Source organism: Equus quagga, chromosome 16 (genome assembly GCF_021613505.1).
Source record: "Equus quagga isolate Etosha38 chromosome 16, UCLA_HA_Equagga_1.0, whole genome shotgun sequence".
Lineage (NCBI taxonomy): Eukaryota > Metazoa > Chordata > Mammalia > Perissodactyla > Equidae > Equus > Equus quagga.
In genome coordinates this window covers 3,319,587-3,346,330 of record NC_060282.1, presented here as the reverse complement: position 1 = coordinate 3,346,330, position 26,744 = coordinate 3,319,587, and the positions used below count along the sequence as shown (strand labels likewise).

General features: G+C 52.0%; 1 protein-coding gene across 4 annotated transcripts in view; it reads right to left on the bottom strand.

The window, feature by feature from the left end:
• SLC45A4 (solute carrier family 45 member 4) overlaps positions 1-26,744 on the bottom strand; it is an 89,386-nt gene that overhangs the window by 43,302 nt on the left and 19,340 nt on the right. Inside the window, exon 2 of one of the 4 annotated variants that reach the window (XM_046642362.1) lies at positions 2,117-2,747. The exons of 2 other annotated variants lie outside the window; for them this stretch is intronic. In XM_046642362.1, coding sequence (XP_046498318.1) covers positions 2,117-2,357 — 241 coding nt within the window. In that variant the 5' untranslated portion in view covers positions 2,358-2,747. Of the gene's footprint in view, positions 1-2,116; positions 2,748-17,599; positions 17,692-26,744 lie in introns of those variants that run through there. One more of the 4 variants, XM_046642364.1, reaches the window with a different exon arrangement.

Genomic DNA, 26,744 nt, shown 5'->3' with positions numbered 1-26,744 from the left:
TTATGTATTATCCCAGACTATCCAAAATCGATACAAGTTTCATGTCATACGTTAAATACTCAAAACTAAACAATGAAATGCGCCAAGTTGTACGGAAATTGAGACTCCCAACCTTAAAGTGTGAAAATTCCAAGGAGCCATGTTAGTGCTAAGGTTCTAAGCTGTGATACACATAACGCATCACAAAGAAAACTGGGCAGGAACAGCTCCCAAATCTCTATTTATGGTATCAACTTATTTCTCAGTGACCAGAGATTCTGAATTTTGTCTTTGTCACCATAACCGTAAGAGGTGATCCATAAACTGAATACGGGCACCTGATTCTACCCACCTCGGCTTAGTTACAACTGCTTTTGTAATGACCTCAACTGCCATGCCAAACCCAGGTCCTTACAACGAGGGGACAAAACAAAAGCATAGGATAATTAACTGCCACTGTACTTCTCCCTCCCTAGGGTCTGGCCCAGTTTCCTGAACACACCAAGCCTTTCTCTCTCGAGGTGCCCTCTCCCCACTGCCACCCCGAGCCGCCCGCTATGCGAGGCTCCCCAGCCGGCCTGGACGGGGCGGGCATAACTCCCTCCAGGGGTCTGCATCTTCCCCGTTCCTCCCTCTCACAGCACCGTGAGAGCAGCGCTCACTGGTCCCGTCCACCCCCTCAACCATCAGACAGGGCAGACGTGGCGTCCTGTCCACCCCCAGCGCGCTGACATGCAGCGAGCACTGCAGGAATGTGAGCAGAAGAAATGCAGAGATGACGAATACAGAGATGAAGAAGGGAACAGTGGCCTATGCTATCCACACTCCACAATCCCAAGCTCTCCAGAAAAGGCTCTCCCCGGTCTGGGGCCTTGTGAAGCCTTCTCAGGACAATATTTTTAAAGATGGGAAATAAAACACAGGATTACAAAGGGAAAAACATGTTGAAATACAGCAACCCAAATAGAATAATATGCACGCTTCTTTATTAACATGTTAAACGACAAGGTGCAGACGTGGGTACAGGAACTGCTGTGACTTGAAACGGCCATGAGCATAAGCGGAATTTCTAGCCACCTGCCACAGCCAACGGGAGATGAAGTCTGTGCTCTCTGACGGCAGCGGGGCCAGTGGACCTGCTCATAACTGAAGGAAACGCTGCATTCTTCAGATCCATACACTTAAACTAACTGCTCCAGACAGTGGGGTTTAGTTAGAGCTCACCAAATAAGAAACGCTTTATTATGTTTGAAGAAACATTCCTAGAACAAACAGAGTAAGTAGATTTTAAAAATATTTTACTAGGCACATGTGGAATTCTAGAATGAAACTGATGCTTTTACATAGCTTGGCCCCTGACCCAGATCTCTTACAAGTTGGAAAATTACAGATTTTTAAACTTCTTTAGACAACAGGGAAAACTGAAACACTGCAACAAAATTCTTAGGGTCTAAGGCACCCCCAGTGGTCATCTGGAAGGGACAGCAGTGTTTTCACAGACTACGCTTGGTAATGCTAACCTGAGTGTGACTGTGAATTACAGTATTTCTGGGAATACCCCGTCATTCAGCCACTTAAAGTCCACAATAAACTCAGATTTAAGTCAACAACAATGGCCATCAGCTAATAATAAAGAAAATAGTTATTCAGTGTTTCCTACAGCCAGGCATTGTGCTAAGCCTCCTGCCCAACGAGGGGCTGCTCCACAGCTACCCTCACTTTACGAGAGGGAGCTGAGTGACATGCAGGGAGGGTCGCCAGCTGGCCCAGGATGACACACCCGGCGACCACGTCCAGGAGGGCTGGGGCACCGCGGCAGGCACCTCGAGGGAGAAGGGTGCTTGCGCAGTTACAACTCATCACCGCCGACTGCACACACGCAAACACTCAACCACCATCTTGCCGAAACTCGTCACTCCACGTCAGCATCTGAGGACCACCCCCTCCCCAGCCCGTTTACAACGGGAGGAAACAGCCAGAGCAGGCTGGAGGGAGAGAAACCAGGACACCAGTTCCCAGGGCTCTTGACGCTTCTCGGCCCGTGGTGCGTGCTCCGCGTGCCGATGTTCGCACGTGTGTTCGCACCGCCCACGCCGATGCTCCGTGCTAAGGCCTCCGAGGGTGCAGGCCGACTTACCAATCTGCAACAGGATCGGCGTGACCAACGCCGTCTCCATGGCGTAACAGAACTCCCTGCCAAACATCACGGCCCCGTGCATGACCCACAGGCGCACGGGGACCCGGTCTATGGAGCCCTCACTGCCGGTCTCATCGCGGGCCTCCGCCGAGCTTCCGTGTCTCTGCAGGGCCGGGAGGGGCACAGGTGACTCTTGACCTTGCATAGATTCTGAGTCGGCATTCTGCGGAGCCATTTTCATTACCACCAAAAATATATATATATTTACTCTATATAAATAAGACTATCAGATATCTTTAAGGATAAATTAAGACGTCTTCTCTCTCTGCTTCAGTTGTGTTTCTCCGGCAAGTAATACTTATATTCCTCTTTGTACAAACAGATATCTCACAACTTCTCACAATCAGATGAGACACGCAGCAAAACAAAATGATTTTTGGTTGGATTTGAAACATATGGCTTGCTGGTTTACTGTGAATTAGAGTTAAAAATCCATAATTGCCATTCAGTTAATACCAGTTTCATCATTATTATTGAAGAGGTGCTGAAGTTATTTTTCTTGCTACAGAGAGGTGGGAAGGTGACACAAAAAGGTGGTCCACCGTTGCTCCCCATCGAGTGACTGGCTGATCTGCAAAAGAGGAAAACAACCCCACCGGAGAGTCAGACGGGGGCGGCCACCCTGCGGCCTGCCACCCCCTAGCAATCTGGGCGCCCCATGGGACTGGCCGGCGGTCACTTAGGAGACCACGGACCTCGGACTGCCTCAGTTCTCTGTGCTTATTCTGAGTCGTCTGTGGAAAAAACAAACCCTAATTTCTAGAGAAACGTTTTTTGTATGGAATTTAATCCTGGGCAGGACAGAGAGAGACAGCCAAGGGAAGCCAGGCCAAGGGCAGTGAGCAGACAGAGAAGCGGAGCGCAAAGTGCCCGCTCTCCCCACGTACGGCCAGCGGGCCCAGGCAGGCGGCGGGGACCCTGCGCCAGGAGGGCATCTGGGGCCCCTTGAGGTCCCCAAATATCAGGATGGGGAGTGAGGGTGGAGGGTCTGGGGAGGCAGGGAAAGAGTGAAAAAGGAAAGGAGATGCTGCCTGGAGAGGCAGCAGAGGAAAGCGCACAGTGGGAGCTAGGCGGAGCAGGAATGGGGCGATGTGCCGCCTGAAGAGGGAGCTTCAATGCCCACCCAAAGGTGGCTGGAGTCAGACAGTGGGCCGTCTCCAGCGGAGCGGCCTTGACCTCTTCAGATTCCAAGACCTGAATACCAGGCCTAGGGGTTCCCGGACTCCCGACCCGCACATAGCATTCCCAGGGGGCTGTGCAACCCTGCCCCCCAGCGCTCTGTTCCACCGTCCTGGGCCCTGTGACCCGGCTTGGCGACGTATTCTCCACCTGGATGAACGCCCCACAGGAAAGCGTCGAGTGCTAAGAATCTTAACTAGAAACGTTCCCTTAGAAGGGCTTTCAGAAGATGAGGTCCCTCTCTGCCATGCAAGGAAGATCCAGGACGCAGGCACACAGCTGCCCCTTCCAGACTCAGGTCTCCAGGCCCCGGGGCTCCGTTCAGTCAGAAGTGCACTCAAATAGGTGACCTTGAAATCACACAAAACGGTGTTCACGTTTTATATTAAGGTAGGTCTGTGAGCTGATACCTTACCAAAAAGGTTTCACAACTGGTTTAAATACAAATATTTCTAGTTTATGTTCAGTTCACCAAAGATGATCTGAATTAGCCCCTTCTCTCTTTCTCCCCAGAAGGGACCAGAAACTGCGGGTCGTCTTCACTCGGTCCCCCCTCGGGAGCCCTGCGGCGGTGGGTCCCAGCTTGGCTGCTGGGCGAAGCTGGAGCTGCTCCCCCCGGAGGCTCCCCGAGGCCCCCACTCGCGATTCCAGCGTTCCAGCGCCTTCTCACATTCTTTTTCTGGCTGCAACTGAATCTTCCCTGGGAATCACAGGTCCAAGCACTCCTCCCTGTACATTTGCCTCTGGTGTGCCCCAAATTTCACTACAATTCCACACTGCAGCCCTTTCTTGAGATTTCTCCCAAATTTACCAAGTGTCCTCTAGCATATAATTAATATCTCAATTAAAACCAGAGTTTCCAAACTGTCGCCCTCCTACAATCTTCTTTAAAAACTTACTATGAAACTATTTTAACATATACAAAGTAAAAAAAAAATCATATAAAAAAAATCAGCCGGCGTTAAATCCCCAACCTTCTCCTGCTCTTCCTCCATCCCACCTTTCATGTGATTCCTAAGACAAAAACGTCATGCTCTTCCTTTTTGTCAATCTTACACCAAGATAGGGTCAATGATTTTTAAACGCCTTTTCCACCAGATAGGATGGATCATTTTTATGTGACAAAAGTGTATCCAGACATGATTTAGAAGTCTAAATTAGGGGCCGGCCCGGTGGTGCAGTGGTTACGCGCGCACGTTCCGCTTCGGTGGCCCGGGGTTCGCTGGTTTGAATCCTGGGTGCGGATATGACACCTCTTGGCAGCCATGCTGTGGCAGGCGTCCCACATATAAAGTAGAGGAAGATGGGCACGGATGTTAGCTCAGGGCCAGTCTTCCTCAGCAAAAAGAGGAGGATTGGCAGCAGTTCGCTCAGGGCCAATCTTCCTCAAAAAAAAGAGTCTAAATTGATCAGCTGGGCTTTTGGCAGGAACAACAGTAACCAGTTTTCTAAGAAATCCTAACGACTTAATTATGAACGCCAAACTCTCCTGTCTCTCTGCCCCTGTCCCACCACTGTATCCATCCCGAGACTCAAGTCTGAGTGAAGCAGTCTCTGCAAAGAGTCATTTCAGCAACAGCCAAAAATCAGGCAATAAAGCTCTGTAGCAAGTACACTCCAATTATTTTAAGGCAATGGTTCTCAACTGGGGACAGTTCTGCACCCCCGGGGACACTGGGCAAGGCCTAGAGACATTTTTAGTTGTCACAGCTTGGGTGGGGGGTGCTACTGCATCTCATGGGGGGGCCACGGGTGCTGCGCAGCATCCTACAGTGCACAGGACGGCCCCCAGCAGCGAGTGAGCCAGCCCAAAATGTCAACCGTGCCAAGGCTGAGAAACTCTGTTCTAAGGGTATTAATAAAAAGGAAAAAAGTTTTCTTTAAAAATGCTGAAACTCTTAGCACATTTTGAATCAATCAACGAGACCATCATTACAAATTCAACTTCACTACCACTTTTTTTTACTAAATCGGCAGTCTGTTCAAAGCAGAACAGGGAAATGCAGGTGAGCTCAAGCTGCAGGCCCCCGCAAAGGGGGGGTGGTCTCTAGGGTCAGGTCTGTAGGAGGGAAAAGGGTGCGAGCTCCTCCCTCTCCAGTCAACTCGCCTCCTCCACAGGGAGTGGCATTTCTGGGTAGCTTATCTTCAACGAGAAAGTAGAGTAAGAACCGCTGGGAGCTGTAAAGAAAGCCAACCGTCGTGGCCTCCTGCCCATCTGCTCAGACTCTGGGTGCTCATCACAGGCCTCCGGCTGCGTCTGCTGAGACGTCCGAGGAATCAGCTAAGAGCCCTAAGCAGGATGTCTCTCTTACCTGGAAAGCTGAGGGGTGTACAGAACTGGGCTCTTAGGGAGCGAAGGCGCACGCTCACAGAGCCATCAGATCAGCACAAGAGGGTCTCCTCTAAAATGGAAAGTCAGCTACCACATTTGAATTACTCTTAAATGTCTGGAGCTCCCTACTGCATTTCTGAAAATGGTCCCAGGTCGGTCTTTGGAAGAGCGAGAGAAGAGGAGGGAGACAAGCAGCTGGACAGTCCAGCTCACGGGGCTTCCCCAGGGCCAGGACCTCCCTCACCTGTGCGTCTCCACGCGCTCAGTCAGGGGCAGGCAGCCACTGCCCAGCCAGCGCAGCCGCCTAGCTCGTCAGCAGATCTGTTCCACACCTCAAGTGCCCCTGAGTTAGGCTAACGGTCCAGGGAACCTACATTTCTAGATGCACACACAGGTCCCACTTCAACCTTGGCCCGTGCACGGTCTTCTCAAAGAGGGAAACCTGCCACAGGCTGTGGCACGCGTCTCGAGGGCCCCCGCCTGGGACAGTGCTGTGACTCAGTCCGCAGTCTAGCTCCTGTCCTGACACTGTTTCTGGGTGGCAGAGGGAACGAACCATCCTTCAGGGCAGGATGCCTGCCTCCCTCTCGCTGTGCCCTTCACTCTCTCTCCCAGAGCTCACCCAGCTAACCTCGGCCTGCCCGCGGCTCTCGCCCTCGCCCTTTAATCTGGCCCTGCCAGCTCTCCCAGCCCTGTCTCCTGCTCCACCCCTTGGCTCTCCCACCTTCAGCTCAAGCCCCACACCCTCAAAACTCTTCTCCAGGCTCAGCCCTCGCCTGCAGAGCAGATGTCCCCCTTGTGCAAAGGGCTCTTCCAGCAACTGCGCTTGGGGAACACAGTCCTGCCCCAGGCAGTGAGGAGCTCCCATGGGGGATCCCATCCCCCAGCTGTCATCTGCTGTCACATCCCCCACTGTGCCTGGCCATATGGCAGGAGCCCGGTGAGGTTACTGAGAGAATGAACAAATGAATGAATGAATGATGATAACCAGCCAACCAGCGCGTCCTCGGGACTGTCTGCACTGGAAAGCCACCCCCACGCCCACCACCCAGGCCCTTGGGTGGCCGGCTGCCAGGGTCTAGCCTCACAGCACGCTCATGAAACGGTGGGAGCATAGCGTGCGGTTCACCTGTTACTCAAGCATAGTCTAGGCATTAGCGCGCGGGCTCCCCTTCCTCAACAGCGCAAACACAGTGGTGCCATGAACAGGTCTTACACGGGGAACTTCACTGTCACCGTTAGCATCTTAGGTTCATCTGGGTCTCAAGCAGCAGCCAGTCAGCGCAGAAGTCTACCCAGCGTCTCACAGCTCTACGAACTGAGCCACGGAGCAGTCTCAAGCTACGCTGGTGACACCCACACCAGCTACCAAAATCCCCAAGGGCAAGCTGAGCTTTTCAAAAGCGTTGAGGCACCTTTCCAAACAGTAATTTTAAGTAAGGCTCAACTGACTAACAAAAAATCAACTCACGTTAGTGAGCGCTGGATTTCTTCAAAGATACACATTGATGTGACTAACCCAGTTTAAAGTCAGGCACCGTGAAGACAACTGCTCATCAGCAGGAGCTCACCTGGCACAGCCTCTGTCTGCAGACGCTGCTAATTCTGCAAAGCCCTGGGGATTTTATAAGCATTTTAGGGGATACCACAAAACCGTTTAAAAATAAAGTTTAAGCATCATACCTTAGAAATAAGGGTCATAACACCTTTGTCAAGGAGTGAATGGGTGCCTAAATATCTAAACCATGGGGCTGGGAGGGGAGAGAACAGAGAGGACCACAGTGATCCAGCCTGGGCACTGGCCACCCCGAATGAGAGCCAGAGGTCTAAGGGTTCATGCTGAAGAGCCAATGCGAGCATTTCCGCTGAAGAGCCACAGCTGAAGGGTGGGTTCCCGGGCCCACAGCATGTGGGAAACGCCCCGGCACATTCTGATGTGACTCTGGGTCAGGCCGTAGAATGTTCAAGAAGGCCATCAGCTCCCATATTCCCCATATAGTGTGAGGTTAGGAGCCACTCTTCCTCTTCCCAACGGCCATCCAGCTTCTCAATAGGATTTATTTATAAGTCCATTCCCAGCACTTTGAGATTTTTCCCGTACCATATATCAAATTTCCAGCTGTGCTTGGGTTTATTTCTCAGTTTCCTATTCTGTTCTACGAGCATGCCCGTCTGCCCACGTCCAACGACAAGCGGCTTCTCCCAGCATTTTCTTACTTACTCCTGCAGGTTTATTTGAAAGAACTTTATGAGCACAGGAACTTTAAGAGCTTGCCTAGCTCTGGGAAAAAAAGCACAAAAATCTTTATTGGTATTTATATTGAAATCCCATTAACTTCATAAATCAGCTTAGGGAGACGCACCACCCTCAGGCTGCTGTCTGCCCTGTCAGAAGGAGGCAGCTGCTCCACCCTTCCAAGTACCCCCGAGTTGCCGGCCCCTGAGCCTTTTGGGAGAATTTCAAAGGACTCCTTAGACAGGCTTTGCACTTTCTCGTTAAGTTTTTTCCTAATCAGTTTATTTTTTTCGTGGCCACTGTAAATGGGATTTTCTCTTCCCTTCTATTTTCTGCCTGGCTGATCTGCACACATGAAGGCTACTAAGTGCTGGTGTATTTCCCCAGGTGTAATTTACAAGCAGTGAAAATGCACCATTCAGTCAGTTTTGAGAAATTTATTATCAAGATGCAGAACATTTCCAATACCCTGCAAAGTCCCCATGTGTCCCTTCCCATCTAATTAAGGCTATTGGTTTTTATATTTTAATTTGATAATGTAATTCCTTAATTGTCTGAGTCAGAAGGGACAAAAAGAGGACTACAACCAAATTAACAACAAACCTACTAACCAAAATATGCACAGTCCCCACCAGCTTAATGGAGGAGTCCGTCCCAAAGCTCACGGGTACACTGTGTGGAACCTGCGCAGCCACCTCCTCGAGGCTGAACTCGGGGTCCCTCTCAGTCTGAGTTTAACTAAACCCCAGCAGCGCTTGTTCGGGGGCGCGGAAAAGGACCCCTGCAGCACATGGCTGCACAGTTCCTGGGCACAAAGGCTCTGAAACAGTTTGAAATCCTTCTTTTTATAGCCTCTGCACTTATTCTATTTCTAGGGCCCCATTCCATGAGGGCCTCACAGGAAAGGAAAGGAAAGAAGCTGTGAGAAAAGGCAGGAGCATGCGGGGCAGCCTCCGGGCTGCTCTCCCATTAGCAAGCACCTGGGTGCCGTGTGTCATCACATCTAGAGAACCATCCGATACCAGAAAGCCCGGCCTACTGCCCATAAAATGACATCCACAAAGTAATCTCCTTACGGCACGCAAACTGTGTTCTTTAAGGAAGCTATTTTATATAAATGCGAGCGCATTCACTATAATATCTAAAAACATTAAGATGTTTTCTTCTGAAGCACGTAATTTAAAATACCCAGGCCACAGCACGGCAACACACTGAAGCAATTTCAGACAGACAGACCACTCCTTCCAGAAAGCACAGGCAAGTCTCTTCTCCCAAAAGTGTAGAGAAGTTTAAGGTGTGACCTATTCCAGTATCTTCTATTCCAAAGACCAAAAGAAACCACTTTTCAGACAGGTTTTCCGGAGCACAGAAGGACCATCCCTGGGACCATTCCTGGCCCGGCTCTCGTGCCGGCTGAGGCTTCAGGGACAACAGCTTGGTTATGATTTGCACATGCACTCAGACAAGTGAAACTGCGATTGTTCCCATCAACAACTTCCTCTATTGTCCTGTTTCTAATTTCAGGATAACTGATGCCAAAACACGTGACTTCCTACAATTTGCTATGTGGAAAAGCTGGCTGTAAACTTAATGTCATCACAAAGTTAAGTGCAGAATAACTTTTGACAAGGACCCCAAATTTTGGTTCAAGTTTGAGATTCTGCATAATAGTCACAATGTTCGATAGCAACACAATTACAAAATTCAGTGATCAATGCTTCCTGGGAAATGGTGACAGAGGAGTTAACACAGGTCTGTCCTGGGACTTAAACACATCCTGCTCCTCTGATAGCCTCCTACAAGCACCATGCGCACAGGCACACACTGTTACGGGCGCTGTAGAGGTGCAGCAAACGCTTCCTGCTGGCTAGCTTGTGGCAAAAGCTGTTTTGTCCGCCATTAAAAACAGGCACCCCTACTCTCAAAAAATCCATCACAACTACTAACATTTTTCTAAAACGCCAACTATTAACCTCAGAGGACCCTGTCTGATATTTACTAGTCCAGTCCTCTCCACACCATCAGCACGCTCTTCTCTCTCCAGACGACCATGGCAAAGAATACGGACTGACAGACAACACAGAAGCCAGGGGAACCAGGCAAACGGCAGCAGAGTATAAAGAAGATCAGCTTTTGGACCAAGAGCATAAAAAGATGTAAAATTGAATCAAGCAAGTACAAAGTATCCTTGACAAGAACGAAAAAAAGCATTCTGGCCAATCTGTTTAAAAGGTTATTTCCAGAAAAGTATTTAAGAAATCCCATTGATTTCCAACATAAGATTAATGTTGCATCAAGAAAATGAGAAGACAAGCTGCAGACCAGGAGAAAATATTTGCACAAGACACATCTGATAAAGGACCTTTATCTAAAATACACAAAAAACTCAACAATAAGCAAATCAACAACTCGATTAAAAATGAGCAAAAAACCTGAACAGACACCTCACCAAAGAAGATAAACAGATGGCAAATAAGCATATGAAAAGATGCTCCACATCATATGTCATCAGGGAAATGCCAATTAAAACGAGATACCACTACACATCTAATAAAATGGCCAAAATCCGGAACACTGACAACACGAAATGCTGGCAAGGACATGGAACAACAGGAACTCTCATCCATTGCCGGCGGGGATGCAGAACGGTGCAGCCACTTTGGAAGACAAGTTGGTGTTTTCTTACAAAACTAAACATAGTCTTACCATACAATCCAGCAATCACTCTCCTTGGAATTTACCCAGTGGAGCTGGAAACTTACATCCACACAAAAACCTGCACACAGATGTTTACAGCAGCTTTATTCACAACTGCCAAAACTCAGAAGCAACCAAGACGTCCTTTAGTAGATGAATGGATAAACTGTCGTACATCCAGCCAATGGAATATTATTCAGTGTACAAGAGAAATGAGGTGTCAAGCCATGAAAAGACATGGAGGAACCTTAAATGCATATTACTAGTGAAGGAAGTCAATCTGAAAAGGCTACATACTGTATGATTCCAGCTATATGACATTCCGCAAAAGGCAAAACTATGGAGACGGTAAAAAGATGAGTGGTTGCCGGGGGTGTTTGTGGGGGAGGGATGAACAGGTGAAGCATAGAGGATTTTCAGGGCAATGAAACTACTCTGTATGATACTATAATGACGGATACATGTCATTATACATTTGTCCAAAGCCAGAGAATGCACAACACCAAGTGTGAACCCTAGGGTAAACTGTGGACTGTGGGTGACTATGATGCGTCCATGGAGATTCAGGAACTCTAACAAGCGTCCCACTCTGGCGGGAGATGTTAACAATGGGGGAGGCTGGGGTGTGTGAAGACGAGGCTAGGCTATACAGGAACTGTGTGGCTTATGCTCAATTGTGCTGTGGACCTTAAAACTGTTCTAAAAAATAAAGTTTATTAACTAAAAAAAACAAACCAGTGTTTTGTCCTTACATTAAAAAAATAAAAGACGCAATCAAAACATCTGACAAGAAAGAGATTAAGAGGTAGTCATACTGCCTCTAGCACATGTGGGCTAAAGACACACAAGATTAACAACATAAATTTAAATTAGTCATGCGACTTTGGGGTATCCCCAAAACACACGGTTCCTCAACATCCATGTGGATGAGTGTGTGCTACTGTCTGAATGTCTGTGTCCCCCAGAATCCACATGATGAATCCTAATCATACACCACCCCCCAGTGATGGATCAGGAGGCGGGGCCTGTGGGTGGGGATTAGGTCATAAGGGCGGAGCCTCATGAGCCCGATTAGTGCTCTTATGAAAGAGACCACAGAGCTCTCTTGGCACCTTCACCACTGAGGACACAGCAAGAAGACATCTATGAACCAGGAAGTGGGCCCCCTAAGACAGAAAACTGGTGAACTGCCGGCCCCTTGATCTTGGACTTCCCAACCTCCACAACGATGAGAAACAAGTGTCTGCTTGTTTACAAGCCCCCAGTCTGTGGTGCTGTCACATAGCCCACAGGGACTGAGACAGTGAGTCAGGTTGAATCAGGACGGCCCAGGGAGCCCGTTTAAGACCGTCCATTCCTGGGCTCCTGCCCAGTCCACTGGACCAGATCTCTGCGGAAGGGCCCAAGGATCTGCACTGCAACGCACTCCCACGCCACACCTAAGAGTGACACGCTGCACCCACGGCGGCCTCACGTCCTGGTTTCCTGGGCCAGTCCCAACTGAAGTGTGACCCTCCTTTTCACTCTCAACAGTGTCCCAGTTTGGACAGCATGCTGTCACTCTAGATACAAATGATCAAAAGCTTAACGATGACTTAAATCTTTTAGTAACCCAGCCTCTGGGCATTTTGTGTCACAAGACATAGTCAAAGACCCTTCAGAAACCAAACACGACATGCGTCAGACCTAATGTCCCTTTTTATTTGCACTTCTGATCAGTTTGCTGTGAACCTGGAATCGGTGAAGGGGGGGTGGGGTGGGATGAGCCTGTGTCTGCGATTGTGTGTGTCTGTGCTTGTGAGAGTGAGAAGGACCGAGAGTGCATATTGGTGTGTGTAAAATATTCTGAGAATTAGGAGACTGAATCAAAGGAAAACTGGAAAGGGGCCCCAGGGAGCAAGGGGATGAAAATATTGCCACACCGTAACAAGTCAGTTTCATTACAGTATTTCTCAATGGATTCGTAACCCAGCAACAAGCAGGAACGCCGGCCTCGGCCCCTGAACCTCCAGCGCTCCTTCTCCTGGTTCTGCTCACTACACAGCCCAGCCCCTGTGCCCTGCTCCCTCCCCCGGACAGCCCCTTACACACCAGCTCACAGACTCAGGTCTCACCCAGATGGCACCCCTGCCTGGGCCAGCATGGCCTGCTCACTCCCACAGGAGGCCGGGTCACACTGCTCACTGTGGGGCACGGGACTGCTCGCCGTCACGCGCCCACACCCACCGTGAGCTGCAGAGGTGGGGACGTGGCCCCTCACGCTCCGCAGGAAGGGAGGACTGCTCCTCTGAGGCGGCCCGGCTCCTCCGCTTTTCCTTCAGGCCCCAGCAGACCTGGGGGCACCCAACAGAAGCATCTCCACCTTTTTCACACCCAGACATCCCAGGGAAGGGAGGAGGCGCTTCCCACAGGAGGCGAGTGGGCCTGGCCCGCCCCCCCGGCACACAGTGGCCCACCCACTCTGGCCCTGGCTGACCGCACGCGCCCGACTGCAGGAAGGGCTCCGAGCGCTGCTGGGTCCAGTAGCTAGGCAGGGCAGGCGCCCAGGGGCTTCGAAAGAAACAAATTCACAAGCGCCAGAGGCAGAGGGCCAGGCCAACCCACAATTACTCCATTAAAAAAAGAAAACCGCTTTTTAGAAACCGCTCCCTTCTAAAGAGGAGAGCAAGATAATCATAGAGCTCAAAGAAAATCCTTTCTCTTCTGAATAGGAAGCAGAAACTAGTGTGTCAATGCTAATAAACAGGAGAGACGTTTTTTTAATGCCTTAAAACTGGCATGCTGCAATTTAAGTAAACTTTAAAATACACACACTACTTTAAGAACCATTTTTCAAAAAGTCGCCACACCCTCCAGCTGAATCACAGCCGCTCACAACTTCGCCCCTACATGGAATTTCTCCGGAATCACGAGACTTCAATGAAACCATGAGTCCAGCGACTCGCAGGGTGTGCTCGGCTCTCGGAGCACAAAACACGGTGCGGTCACCTTCTACCGGCGGCGTCCTCCACATCACCCCCCTCCTGCCTGCCGTGCATCTCGGTGCTCCATGTCTGATGCCAGCGCAGTCTTAGTGGACTGGTCCCAGACCAGCTGGGAGGCCTCACTGGGCCTGCTTTCTCGGTGGTAAATTACTGACACTACAAGGCCTTCCCCCCAGCCCAGGGGCTTCCTGGTCCCCCAAGAAAGCAAGCAGACCAGCTCCTGTTCCCACTGCCTTGCCACTATGTACGGCAGGGAAATGCACAGGGAGCAGAGCCCTCCTGGAAAGGCGCCCAAAGGCCTCGGAGGACAGCGATCTTCTAGTCACTGAAGCAACAGGCCAAGCGCAAGATGCTGCTAGAAAGGCTGGCATGCAGATACTAACGCTCCCTGCTTGCAGGGTCCTGGGTTTTCTTTGCTAGCACACCCAGTTCCAGAAGCTACTTTTCCATCGGCAAAGGAAAACATCAGAATTGCCAACAGAGCCACAGGATCTTACCAGGAATTCCTAGGGCCATCAGGACAGGGCACGGCTACAGGTTCCTTGTGGTCGCAGACCTGCCTGGATACCCGAGGACCACATCTCTTAGAAAGGCACCATTCAGTGGGACAGTGGACGCAGCCCTGCCTCAGAGGGCTGTTTGGCGAACTAACACCAGGTTAACCCCATTCCCGAGCCCCATCCAGCAGCCAGGGTTGGAAAGCTCAGCTTCTCTCCACCAGACACTGCCGCAACCCCCTAACAACTGCTGGGCAGCGCCTGGGTCAGCTCTGATGCTGGCCATGCGCGAGCCCGCGGTCCACTGGCGGACATGGCGCAGGCGGCAGCACACTCCAGCAGATTCAACTCCACCCACCCCTGCCCTCCTCGGCAGGGCGCCGTGGCTCCAGACAGCTAAAAGCACAACGCCACATTAACATAAGTAGAAGGGTACGTGTAAGTTAAAGCGGCAAACTCTAGTGATGCTTTTCATGACAAGTCAATATTTTTAATATTGATCAAACCCAAGTTCTTATTTCACTTCCTAAAATTTAGGCGGCCCGGCATCAGGGTTGAAATCAAGCACCTTGTAAACAGAATCTGCCTTCCTCTTCTAAAACAAAGTTACCTAAACGGGAAGGAGAACATGACGAAGCACTCACACTCAGAAAGCAGGGGACACAGACTCACGTAGGAAGAAATCATGCTGAAATGAGGACAAACCGCCCCTAAAAGAACAGACGCAGGATTCTCTGTAACGTTCACCTTTCACTAAAATACAGAAAAACGTGCTCATCTAAAACTTTTTATCCCTGACCTTTATATAGTTGCCCTTGATCTGCACAATCAGCTGAGTAGCAGGGTTTTCTTTTTAATTAAAAAGCAGCGAGGGCTTTCCCCCCGCTTCTTAATGTTCCTCGCATCGATCTGCTAGTTTAAGCCACTCGAGTCAGAATGAAGCTCTGGCTGCCATGGAAACAGCAGCTCCAGAATCCCAGCTAGCCCAGGAGAACCAAGCTCCAGGACCAACAAAAACGCCAACCGGGCAAGCACTGCCAACAGCACTTCTCGAACTTCTCATTTCTCCATCCAGGAGCAAGGCCACATCCCAACACCTCAGTCTCTGCCACCCAGATAGGCAGGACGAGAGAGGAGGTCACAAGCTGCCTGAGGACGCTCATTACAACCCAACAGTATTAAGAAATAAAAGGAAAATTCCTCACATTACAGACGCGAATCAAGAACTGACCTCGCAGACCGGGAGTAATCAAGGAACAGCACTGAAGACCACCAAGATAGAAGGAAAGCTGTGGACAGTACTTAGATGTGAAATCCAATCGCAGCAGCTTCCAGATTCTGAATTTATCCTGAGGCAGAAAAGGATGCAGTGGAAAGAAAAGCAAAACTGGACACAACCAGACTAACAACACAGAATTATTTGAATTTTGGTCCATGTGTCACGTAAACACAAAACATCACTGTGTTTAGAGGGGAGAAGAAACCTATTTGAGAGATGTTAAAATGAAAACTAGATTGTTTAAAAAGGTAAAGTTTTGGTGAACGAAAATATGGCTTTGGTTAAATGTATTCTTACTTCTACGACCATCAGGACAATGACGACAACGAAACCCAGCGCTCTCCACTCGCCCTCCTCACACCCTGACGCCCAGGCTAAGGGTCAGCGACCCAGGGCCGGGACGCGCCACGGCTGCACCTGTTACCAGACGTGGCACTGCTGAGCACCAGAAACGTGGCCTCGTGAAGTCCCCTCCTCTGTCTCACGGAGCCCTCACGTCCCTTACAGTAGGTTTCGCCACAGGGAAAAGGGGGTCCCGAGACAGCCTCATGGGGGAGCCCCCGCGTTCCTCCTCGGTTCCCAGTTGGGAGACCCGCTGGAGGCAGGGGGCAGAGGAGAGAGGGCAGGGCAGCTACTTCCTCTTGGAGAAATGGCTGGAAGCCCAGAGGACAACTCTGGGGGCAGGTAGGGGGAGACAGAGAGTCTGCTCGAGGTTCCTTAGTGGAGCAAATCCACCATAAACCCAGAGACTCTCTCTTCTACTTCAACAGATTAGTGACCCCTTAACCTGGAGGTCTCCCGATTTTCTGTGATGAAGAAACTCACGTTGGTACCCAAATGACTAATCCTCTGCCACCTGGAAAGGTCAGCTATGCAGGAGCAGCACTGCTGTGGGATGGCTGGCTGACAGCTCACACGCTCAGTGTAGGCCTCACTAGCACCTACGGGCTTCACGTTGACACGCTGGGGCCTCAAACATGAATCAGGAACTGGAGTCCTCTCCAGACGCATCAGAAACCCTAAAACGTGCATACCCTTTGACCCTGCAGTCCCAGGCTTTGGAACTCATTGTAGGAAAACAGAGACGCAGGATGCTCACTACAGCACTAAGACACCTGCAGTGTCCCCAAAAGATCGGCTAAATAAAGGACAGCATGTCCACACACAACATCCTGCTGGCGATCACCTGTTACACGGACATATACCTGATATTAAGAAAAGCAGATTATAAATCAAGTACACATCATGCTCACATCACATTTTTTAAAAAGGTACAGATGCAGGGAAAAAGGTGTTATCTCTGAGCGACTTGTAATTATATTCTTTCTGCTTCTATACGATCTAAAATTTTTTTTTCCTTTTTCTCCCCAAAGCCCCCCAGTACATAGTTGTATATTCTTTGTTGTGGGTCCTTCTAGTTGTGGCATGTGGGACGCTGCCTCAGCATGGTTTGATGAGCAGTGCCATGGCCGCGCCCAGGATTCGAACCAACAAAACACTGGGCCGCCTGCAGCGGAGCGTGCAAACTTAACCACTTGGTCACAGTGCCAGCCCCTATATGACCCAAAATTTATTTTAACGAAAAAAACCCCAGCAAATTCCTTTAACGATAGATTTTCTAGTTGCTCTACCCAAACATCACTTAAGCTCGTGATCTGTGGTACGACATTCTGGAGTGTTTTACGATGACAAAGCTGAATCTCAAAGGGCCTAGACGGTGCCAACAGAGGCCTGTGATGCCAAGCAGCCCCTAAGAGGGGTAGTGGGGGGACAGAGGCGGCGAGAGGCCTGACAAGCGGCCTGTGGACTCACTGAGCCCCTGGCAGGTCCACTTAGCTGGCTCAAACTCAGAAGTGATTACCAAGAATCATCTCAGAAGCCTTCCTGATCCGACACCAGCATTAAAGTGGCAGACTGTCCTAGAAGCTTACCCAGGAAAGCGGCAGATCCCGCCCAAGGGTTCTGGTCCACGCAAGCTATTCATCCCTACTGCATCCCCAGCGTGGCACTCTGCTGGGCCTCCACTCCAGCTTCCAATCACAACGACAGGCCTTCTCACTCCACAGTACCCCTCACCCCTCCGGGAGCTCAGATTTCGCTCACCTTTGTTTAACCTTCTCCCCACTGCACTGAAGTAAAGCACCCACCCCTAGCGACACCATCACTTGCTTTGTTCATCTAGGATTCTCCCATGACACACTGCACTCAGGGGTACCTACGGTCAGCCTCGACCACCACGCACGTGCCCACGAAGGAGAAAGAGCAGCCGACCACTCTCTTCTCTTCTCTTCTCTTCTCTTCCGGCCAAGAGAGATAGGACAGAGGAGCCCTGCACCCAGGGCTGAAACCAGCCCCGTGGGATAAACAAACCCTACTTCTCGTCCGGGTGACGGCCAGCACACCCTTCCTTGCCTCCAGCCCGGACAGCGCTGGACTCTCAAGGCCAAAGGCCTCATTTGGGTTTCTTGGCTGAAAACACCAACAGGCACCTTTCCAACTCATTAATCCGTGGGTGCTGACGTCGCCCAGCCTAAGCACTGCCCTCCAGGATTGGATTACTGTCTGGGAGCCAGCAGAAGAATGCTGCCTCCAGCCAGTGCCGAGAACACAGAACACAGCAACGGGAAAGAGAGCCTGAGCCAGAAAGGAGGACCAGAATTCCTAGGCACCTGCAATCCAGGTGAGTGCTGGTGGAGGGGCTGGACCGTCCTAAGCATGCCTAACACAAGGGTGAGACGTACATCACCACCTCCCACAAAATGCGACCCCTCACCGTCAGTGCAAATCCACACGGCCAACCAAATGTGGCCACAACCTCTCCCTTCACCATTCTAGGAGACTAGCAAGCCCCATCCAGCTCGCCTCATCTGGACGCCTAATGCTGACACAAGCCACATAACAACTGGGAGGTCAATAGGATCAGGAGGCCGCAGGGAAGACCATAAAGACAAAGACTGACCACTGATTTTCCCTGAAGACTAATACCTTGCCACTGAGCTGCACAAGGCTTCATGAAACTGAAGCATAAGGGTCCTTAAAGCCTAAGAAAATAATTGAAATCAAGCTCTTCTGGGTACAATGGAGTCCTCAAATACATAAACACACTCTACTTACTTTATGTAAACTCAACATGACAGCAGGACCTGAATGTGCTACCACAGACAGACGTCACACGTGCTAAAATGAATGGGATTAAAATAGGTTAGATTTTACCCCTACTGGAAATAAATGGTAATTCATTTTAAAGTCAATGCCTTCAGATGCTGCCCTTCCCATCCAAGAATCAGTTAGGCTGCGTACCTGTACACCTCTGCATCTCCCTCAGGTCGCCCCGGCACAGGGGACAGTCCTGATACCAGACAGCAGGTGCTTTCAGCATCCTGGCAACAGACATCCAATACCTGAGCACACAGCCCTCATGACGGGACCCTGCTGGTTATGATGGATTTTCAGATGCAGGAAAAATAAGTCTAAGGGGGACAGAGTTTCTGTGTGGGAAGATGAAAAAGTTCCGGAGATGGATGGTGGTGATGGCTGCTCAAGATGATTTCTTGGCAGTGGCATTACTTAATGCCACTGAACTGTACCCTTAAAACAGTTAAAATGCTAAATTTTATCTTAGGCATATTTTACCATAACAACAACTAAACAAATATGAGAGACATATCTAGAAAATGACCCAGAAAGACATTTAGTGAGAAAGTGGTTTGTCCGCCTTGTAAAAATTCACTGCATCCCCAAAACAACGCGGCAACCACCAACCTTTAAACACGGATTTTGAAACCCACTAGGACACTGGGGAACGGACAGGGACAAAACCTATGTGGCGGCATGGAGACAGCAGGAAGACACTGGACACACACTGCCCAGCTCCGCTGCCAGCACCAGCAGCTCCGAGCGCAGCTCAGGGTGTGAGTCGGAGGGAGGGAAGAAGAGACACAGACAGACAGAGACAAGAGTGAGAGACAGCAACAGAGGAGGAACAGCAAGACAGCAGGACAGAATGAGTCAGCTGGCCCAGGAGGAAGTGCCCGGCCCATGACTAAGGTCCCAACAGGGCACAGACACGACTGCACAGGCACTGAGAGCTGGCCCAGGCCCTGCCGGGTGCCCGTGCCCAGGTGGGGGCCACTCTGACCTGCTTGATGAGTGCACACTTCCCGGCCTCCAGCCTCCAGGGCAGCCCGGCTTGCCCCGCCAAAGCCAGGCACCAGAGCCCGACCCACCTTACACTCTCACCTGGGTTCCTCCGGCCCCTGCAAGTTCAACTGTTTCCAGACCTCCCTCTCCAGTTCTCGCCAGGCCCCCACACTGGCCACACTCGAACCACTGTGACTGTCCCTGCACACATTCCACAGGACCCCATGTTAAAAAAGAAAGAGGCCCAAGATAGAGTCATTTGCCCCGTGACAGCAAACCAACACTTAACTGCGGTCCCAGCCGATCCCGGGAGCGGGGCCTTCACAGCAGCCTGAAACGTCCCAATCAGCTCGGCTGAGGTGAGGACGCCCCTGCCCTCCCTCCCCCGAGAGAAGCCGGCCTGGAACACTCCTTCCTTTTCTTTGCTGGGAACCCCCTGCCCTCCCGCAGCCTCCGAGAACCTTCCACTTGGGACAGGTCCTTGGAGCATCCTTCTCTCTGCTGGATGGGCTGCCGCCCCATCCACCAGACGCCTCATAGAGCCAATTAGGACTCCACATTCACTTGGGTGGATTTTGTTTTTTCATACCCATATCCAGACTTTGCTGGCACCACTCTCACCTCCTCCTGCCCACGCCCGCCCCCACCACTTGTTTGGTGACGTGCCTGGCACTGGGTAGGGGCTAATGAACCGAGGAGCAATTGCCAGGGCCCGGCCCCTGGCTCTGTCCCCACAGGAGGCATTTTCACACTCCAATCTGCCTACGCAGAGCAGGGAGGGCTGCCAGGCACAGGACACAGTTCCGAAGAAGACGGGGCAAGTGGCCCCTTTCACTGAAAAGTAACGCCATCAGGAGAGATCTCGATTTGACTTGTTCTTAAGGAATAAGTTCACTATCAGCGTGCTTTCCTTTAGACATGAAATGTCCTGACCACACATAAATAATACCATCTACCCCACATTCTTGTTACTTCTATCACTTTTTCTTTCCCGGTGAGGCCAGTTTTCCCTCTGGAAGGAGGTACCCCCAGTTTTAAAGGGACAATTCACAAAAAGTTAAGGCTCCAAGTACCGAAGTCCACATTCCTGAAAAGCCTGCCAATCATAAAATGAGTAACACCTGAATGCATCACAGAAAAAGCTCCGAAGGCCAGGTCGCCCCTCCCCCAGCACATGCCAAGCTCTTGCCAGCAACAAACAAAAACCACATGGATAAAGACCTCTTTACGAGAACAGCCAAAACAATTCCATCTGTTAACAAAAACTAACTGTTGAATTGAAGGTTGCAAGTTCAAACACAATCTGGCTATTGTAAACAGTGCCTCAGTTTATCAATGTAACAATGACTCTCTTTCAAAGATTGATAAAGTTCTCTGCAAATACTCGGCCCTCCACATTTTTAAGATACTTTGCAGGATAAATATTAGCTTGGGACTTGCCTACATGAGAAGCGAAAGCTGCCAAAGAAGCAGTTTTAAAGAAAAAAACACAGGAGCGGCAGCAGCCAGAGGGCAGCAGGCTGGGGGACTGTGGTGCTCCCTGTGACCCTGCCAGGCCGGGAGGCAGGACTCACTCCCAGGCCGTGGGCCTGAGCTGCCCCCCACGCCCTCAGCCACCCAGCACGGGAGCACAGGGCCGCAGCTGCATCTCCTGATGGGGGCATAGCGCCAGGCGCTCAGAAAATAAACCACCCTGGCAAACAGCGAAAACTGGAAAATGGAGTGAATGAAAAGGAGAGACTCTAAGATAATCACTGGGATGAAAGAGAACAAGGAGCATTACGCTTAAATTTGATTTAAACTTAATTTTTTGAAAGATGGTTAAGTAGCCTGGGTGACCAAATGCAGAACAGCGAGGGGAGAGGGGGCCAACCGTCCACGCCACAGGGACCCTGCCAGTACAGCCACCCCAGCGGCCAGGCTGGGCGACACGCTGCAAAGCCCTGACTCCAGATGTGATCTACCCTTGACTGCACCTGAGGGGATCTTTTTCCGGTGAACACAACAGCTTGGAAGCAAACTCGGAACAAAGCCAGCTGTAGCACAGGTGACTGAAAAACCTTCCCCAACAAGTGGCCAGCTGGCGAGACCACCACGAGCAGGCTGTCCTGAACCAGGGGTGAAGGGAGCAGAGTCATGGGCGTCACAGGTGGGGAAGTCAGGCTCAGAAAGGGTCAGCCGGAGTCCCGCAAGGCCAAGCCGAGGACCCCGACTCGTACAGCCTTGTTCTTCCGACGCCACGCTCCAATCCCCTCATTGCACTCCTCCTAAACCACAGTGGTGTGGGATCATTCTCCAGTGTGCCCTGAGCTCACTGGTAATGCACCTAAAACAAGTGACAGTCGAAAGCGCCACAGAGAAATGGACCGCCAAGTGAGTCACCAACACAGCCTCTCACAAGAGCTGTGACTCGGACACCCAGCCCTCAGGTCCCCATCTGTAAATGGGAACAACGCCTACACTCCGTTCCGAGGATTAAATAATGCGGATGATTACACGGTACCTGCACGCAGCAGCCTCTCAATCAAGGGAGCCACTGCTGTCACAGTCCTAAACCCGTGGAGCAGAACGGCAGCCACCTCTGAGAACATTCAGAGGTTGGTGTTGAGATTCCCCAGGAGAATCAAATCCTTTGTCCGACTCCATCAGGGAGCATGCGGCCTCCAGGTACCCAGCTCCAACAGACACAAATAACAAGGAAGAGCAGAGAACAAGCTAACAGAATTCAAGTTACTCAACATGGTCTAATTTTTGTTTGATGGCCCAGAAGAATGAAAGAGTCATCTAATAATGACGATATCACTGGTTTTATGAAAATTTTTACCCAGAGTTGTCACTAAAAGGGATACATTTTGTTGGAAAAGCAAAAATTCAGGTTGTTTCTACACAGTCCCCAGAAGCTAAGTGTGGCCTGCTGCTTCACTGTAGGCGAAGGTCCAGAGCACGCTGACCTACACGCCAGGGATCTCTGTGTCGTCCCACACAGGGCATTCCCCGCCACCAGGAGCACTGACCAGCCAGGATGGGTGTCAGCTGGGTAAACAGGAGTGCCGACGGGCAGGACAGGTGGCAGAGAGCAGGGCTACCTCCCCCACCGCCGTGGAGGGGGCGGGCAACTCAGACACTGACCCCCCTTGTGGTCTAGGACAAGGCCCCTGCCATGGAGGCACCTACGAGTGGGGGTGAAGGGAGAGGAAAGCCTCCTGCCTAAACGAATGGCTGGGGAGAGCCGCCCAAGAGAGTCCCCAAGCCAGAGAGTTGCCCGGGGCTGGGGTGTCGGGGGAGGAGGGAGGCAGGCAGGCCATGGCAACTAAGGCCTAAGGTGGCGGCTGCACTCTGACGCACAGGCACTCTGCAGGGCACAGAGTAGAGGTCTGGGACTTGACTGTGAGCAGGACGGCTGGCTCGCTTCACTGTGGACAGTGTCTGTGCCAGGCTCTTGCCCACGACAGGGACGGCAGGACCCGCCCCGACCCTTCGTGAAGACACCCACAAGTGGACAGCACAGGCCGGGGGCAGGAACAGGTGCCGTCCAGGACTTGTGCAGTGACAGAGGGTGATGGGGGCAAACGGAGGGGCAGGAGCTCGGGCTCAAGCTGGGTCAGCCATTGGGCTTCCCGGAGCCTGAAGCAAAGGTAAGAGCCAACAGGAAACTCCTCTGGAAAGGGGCAAGCAGCTCACGGTGCCAGGCCCCGGGTCAAAGACCAGTGAGCCGAGGCAGAGCTCAGCCGTGTCCTGACCACCCGGACGTCAGGGAGGAAACAGCCCAGGAGGCCAGGGCTCCCAGCAACGACGACAGCCACACGGAACTCAGCCGACCCTAATACCAGCTCCTCCTGCCTTCCCAGGGGCCCCCTTGCTGGGGCTTCCTCAACATTCCTGAAAACTGGCTGGCTGTTCTGAACGGGTCTAAAGGAAGCCCCCACGTGCTCGCCAGTCTTGAGAAGAATTTACCAGTGTGCCACCTGGCGCACCCCTCTGACCACTGGCTCAGTTCCCTTTGGCCTGTGGGTCCCTCCCTACTCCCCGCCTCCCCCGGGAGCCCTGCCCCACTGGCAGCACTGCCTGAACTAGCTCCACCCCTCACTCCTCTCTCCGACTGACTTTCGAGGCCCCTTGCTGCTCTGCCCCAGCACGAGGCCTGGCTGGGACACGAGGGGCACACAGGACACACTGTGCTCAGCTCAGCCCCTCCTGCCACCCCACCCCTCGTACGTTCCCTTTGTGGTTCCCTCTGCTCTCGCCTTCCTTGCCCCTCCAAAATGACAAATTCGTACCAGTCATTGTCCACAGCGGTGGCTACAAACCACAGACGACTTCCAAGAAGTCAGCCAACTTCCCCATGGAGGCAGCAATGCCTCTGAGACTTGGGACAATATCGTACGAGCCTGCTGTGTTCCCTTGGTGCTGGGATAAGTGTCCCCAGGTCTGGGGTCCTGAGCTAGTCTCCCTTCCTCCTAAAGCTCCAAAGTTACTTCTCATCTGGGCCCCTGGGAGTGGGACGAGATGGACGGGAGCAGAATGAGAGGGGCAGAACAGGGTCTGCGGGATTCTAGTTTGGCCTCACGCCCAGTCCAGCAGAGTGGGTCCCGGCACAGGGAGACTGAGCACATCTGCCAGACCGCCTCCACCAGAGGCCCAGGGCCAGTGGCCAGCAGGTGTTTGCGGCCAAGGCTGCAGGACATACAGGGAAGCATCAATAAGTCACCCGAACCACGCCTGGAGTGTCTGCTATTTCGTGGTTTGCTGTATCCAAAACTTGTCATAAGCCACGTTAATTCCTACCCCACAACCTCACCCCACAGCCTGAGCTTACGCAGACCCTGTCAAGGGGAAAGCCGAGCCCACGATGCCCCAAGGATGCCCAGAGTCTCTGCACTGGAGAAGCTGGGGGCACTCAGCACCTCTCTCCGTGGAGCTGGTCTGCCTCCAAGCGGGTCCATGTCTAGGGTCACGGGAAGATTTTCTCCCAGCCTGAAAGTTCTGGGCCTCCCTACAGCTTCCAGTCCAGTGCCCTGGGACAGGCGGAAGAGGAAGGCAGAATGAAAGACAAATGAGGAAGCTCTTGACACCGCAGCCTGCAATGTCTCAGCTTCTCCAGAAATTCCAGGCATCGACATCAGCTCCAACTCTGCCTACACTTTTAGGTGGTCCCACGGGGCCCGCCAGACAAAGAGCACCCAAGGGGCTGCGCTTAGTCAGCTTTTGGCCACCTGAACGCAAAGCTTCAGGGATTTTCCTGTGGCGACTGCTCTGAGGCTCAAAGGCACAGAAGACAGGTGGCAACGTGGATGCCGGCCAGGTCCTGTTTGTACTCCCATCTACAGACCTGATGGCAGAGCAATGACACAACCAGCAGAGGCACGATGGAGCACGGGAGATGCTGGAAAGTGACAGCTCCAAGTGCCACAAAGCGTGTCATCGGTAAAGCAAAGCCCACGCCTGCAAGTGCGGCTCTCAGCCCTGCAGTCTCTGCCGGGCAAATCACAAGATGCTCCTCAGAGCACAGGGCACGTCACAAGACGGAACACATCCGACACGGGACGTCCTCATGCCGATCTTAGAGGACAGACCTGCTTTAACAACGGCTGAGGAAACGTTTTCTTCACTGGCTTCTAACTACGTGTCGCAGTACTGTGCTTCACCCTGAAATTCAGCAGTGACAGTGACCTTCTGCAACTCACTCGGGAAAATGCTGAGGCTCATGATCTAAGAAGGAAGAGCCCAAGAGGGGAGCTCGCAGTCACAGGGGAAGCTGGGTGGGCAGGTCTGGGGCCTCGATGAGGAAGGAGGGCGGCCTCAGGACCAGAGGGGCAGGTGCCTACTGTAGAAGTGGCAGAAGGGCCCTGCCTCCACAGGCGCTGGCCGGTGCGAGCGAGGAGAGACCGGCTCGCGTCCCACCCCCACCATGTCAGGATGGAGAGTTGGCTGGTGCTGGCAAGGACGTCTGGTATCTATAAAAATGTTCCTCCCGGGGGAGACTCTGGAAACAGAGACTCCGAGATACTTTCATTCTTTTCCTTATTTGCCATCTGAAAAATAAGCTGTTCTTCCTATTCTGAAATGGAATACGGGTCAAAACCTTCTACAGTGAATAGCAACCCAAAGAAAAAGGTCACCAGATCCAAAATATTTCCCATTTGGCCAGTGGCCCACAGTAACTCTATTTGGTTTATGTGGTTACAGCAGAACTCTCCCGGGGGATAAAAACCTAATCCAATACTACTCGGCCTGTGTCTGTGGACGCCCCGTAAAGAGGGCCGAGACGCAGGCAGCTTCTTGCTCCCTCGGGTGGGTCCTCCGGGTGCTGCAGCCCCAGGTGCGGTCTCCACCAGGGCCTCACCATGGGAGAACACAACCACCCGCTTAGCTGTGTCTCCCTCAGGCGTCCACGGCGCCCCCGCCCCGGCAGCCCAGCAAGGTGACTCCAGAGAATGGAGTCCTGCAAAGGCCAGCGCAGAACCAGAACCACGGCTAAAAGCGGGCTCAGGTGTGCCCAGCTCCAAAATGGGCTGCTTCTCCCCAACACCAGGCTGGCTCCCTCTACGGCCTCCCTCCACCTCACCACTTCCAACGGCCCACCGAGAGCCAAGGAAACATCAGATCCTGCCCTCATCATGTGGTCCTCGGCCAGACAGCTTCCCTGAGGGAGGGCACAGGAACAACACACTCAACACCTCCCCAGGCCTTCCTGGGGTCACGGCCCCTCAAAAGTTTCCACTCACCTAATATTCCGAGCTCAGAGTCCACGACCTCACGCTGGCCCCTGCCTAGTCTGGAATATAGGCAGCTCCCCACTTTCTTACCAGCTACACATGACATCTGCTCAACCTTCATTAAACTATCACCGAATCCCGACCCCAGGGGGACAGGCCTTGTGCTCGGCCCAGTTTTCCGCAGGAAGCACACTCCCAATGTATAGATCCCATCAAAGCAGAGTACCTCCAACAGACGTATCTGTGCAACCCACGAGGCCTGCATTCTCATCAAGGCACATCCGCGTCCGTTTTAAGTTGTTTCCGAGGACGTGTGCACCCCAGTTAGGAAAATACTGCCCCCGAAAGCAAGGACCCAAAAGACACGACGGAGGTGCAGAAACAGGACGCGTGGCAGAAAGCCCACGAGGAGGGTCCAAAAGACCCAAGAAGCAGGGAAGAAGCAACTGCACGCGGGGCGTCGCACACGCTTCCTGACGCCTACCCGGGACACAGCGGCTTCTCATGC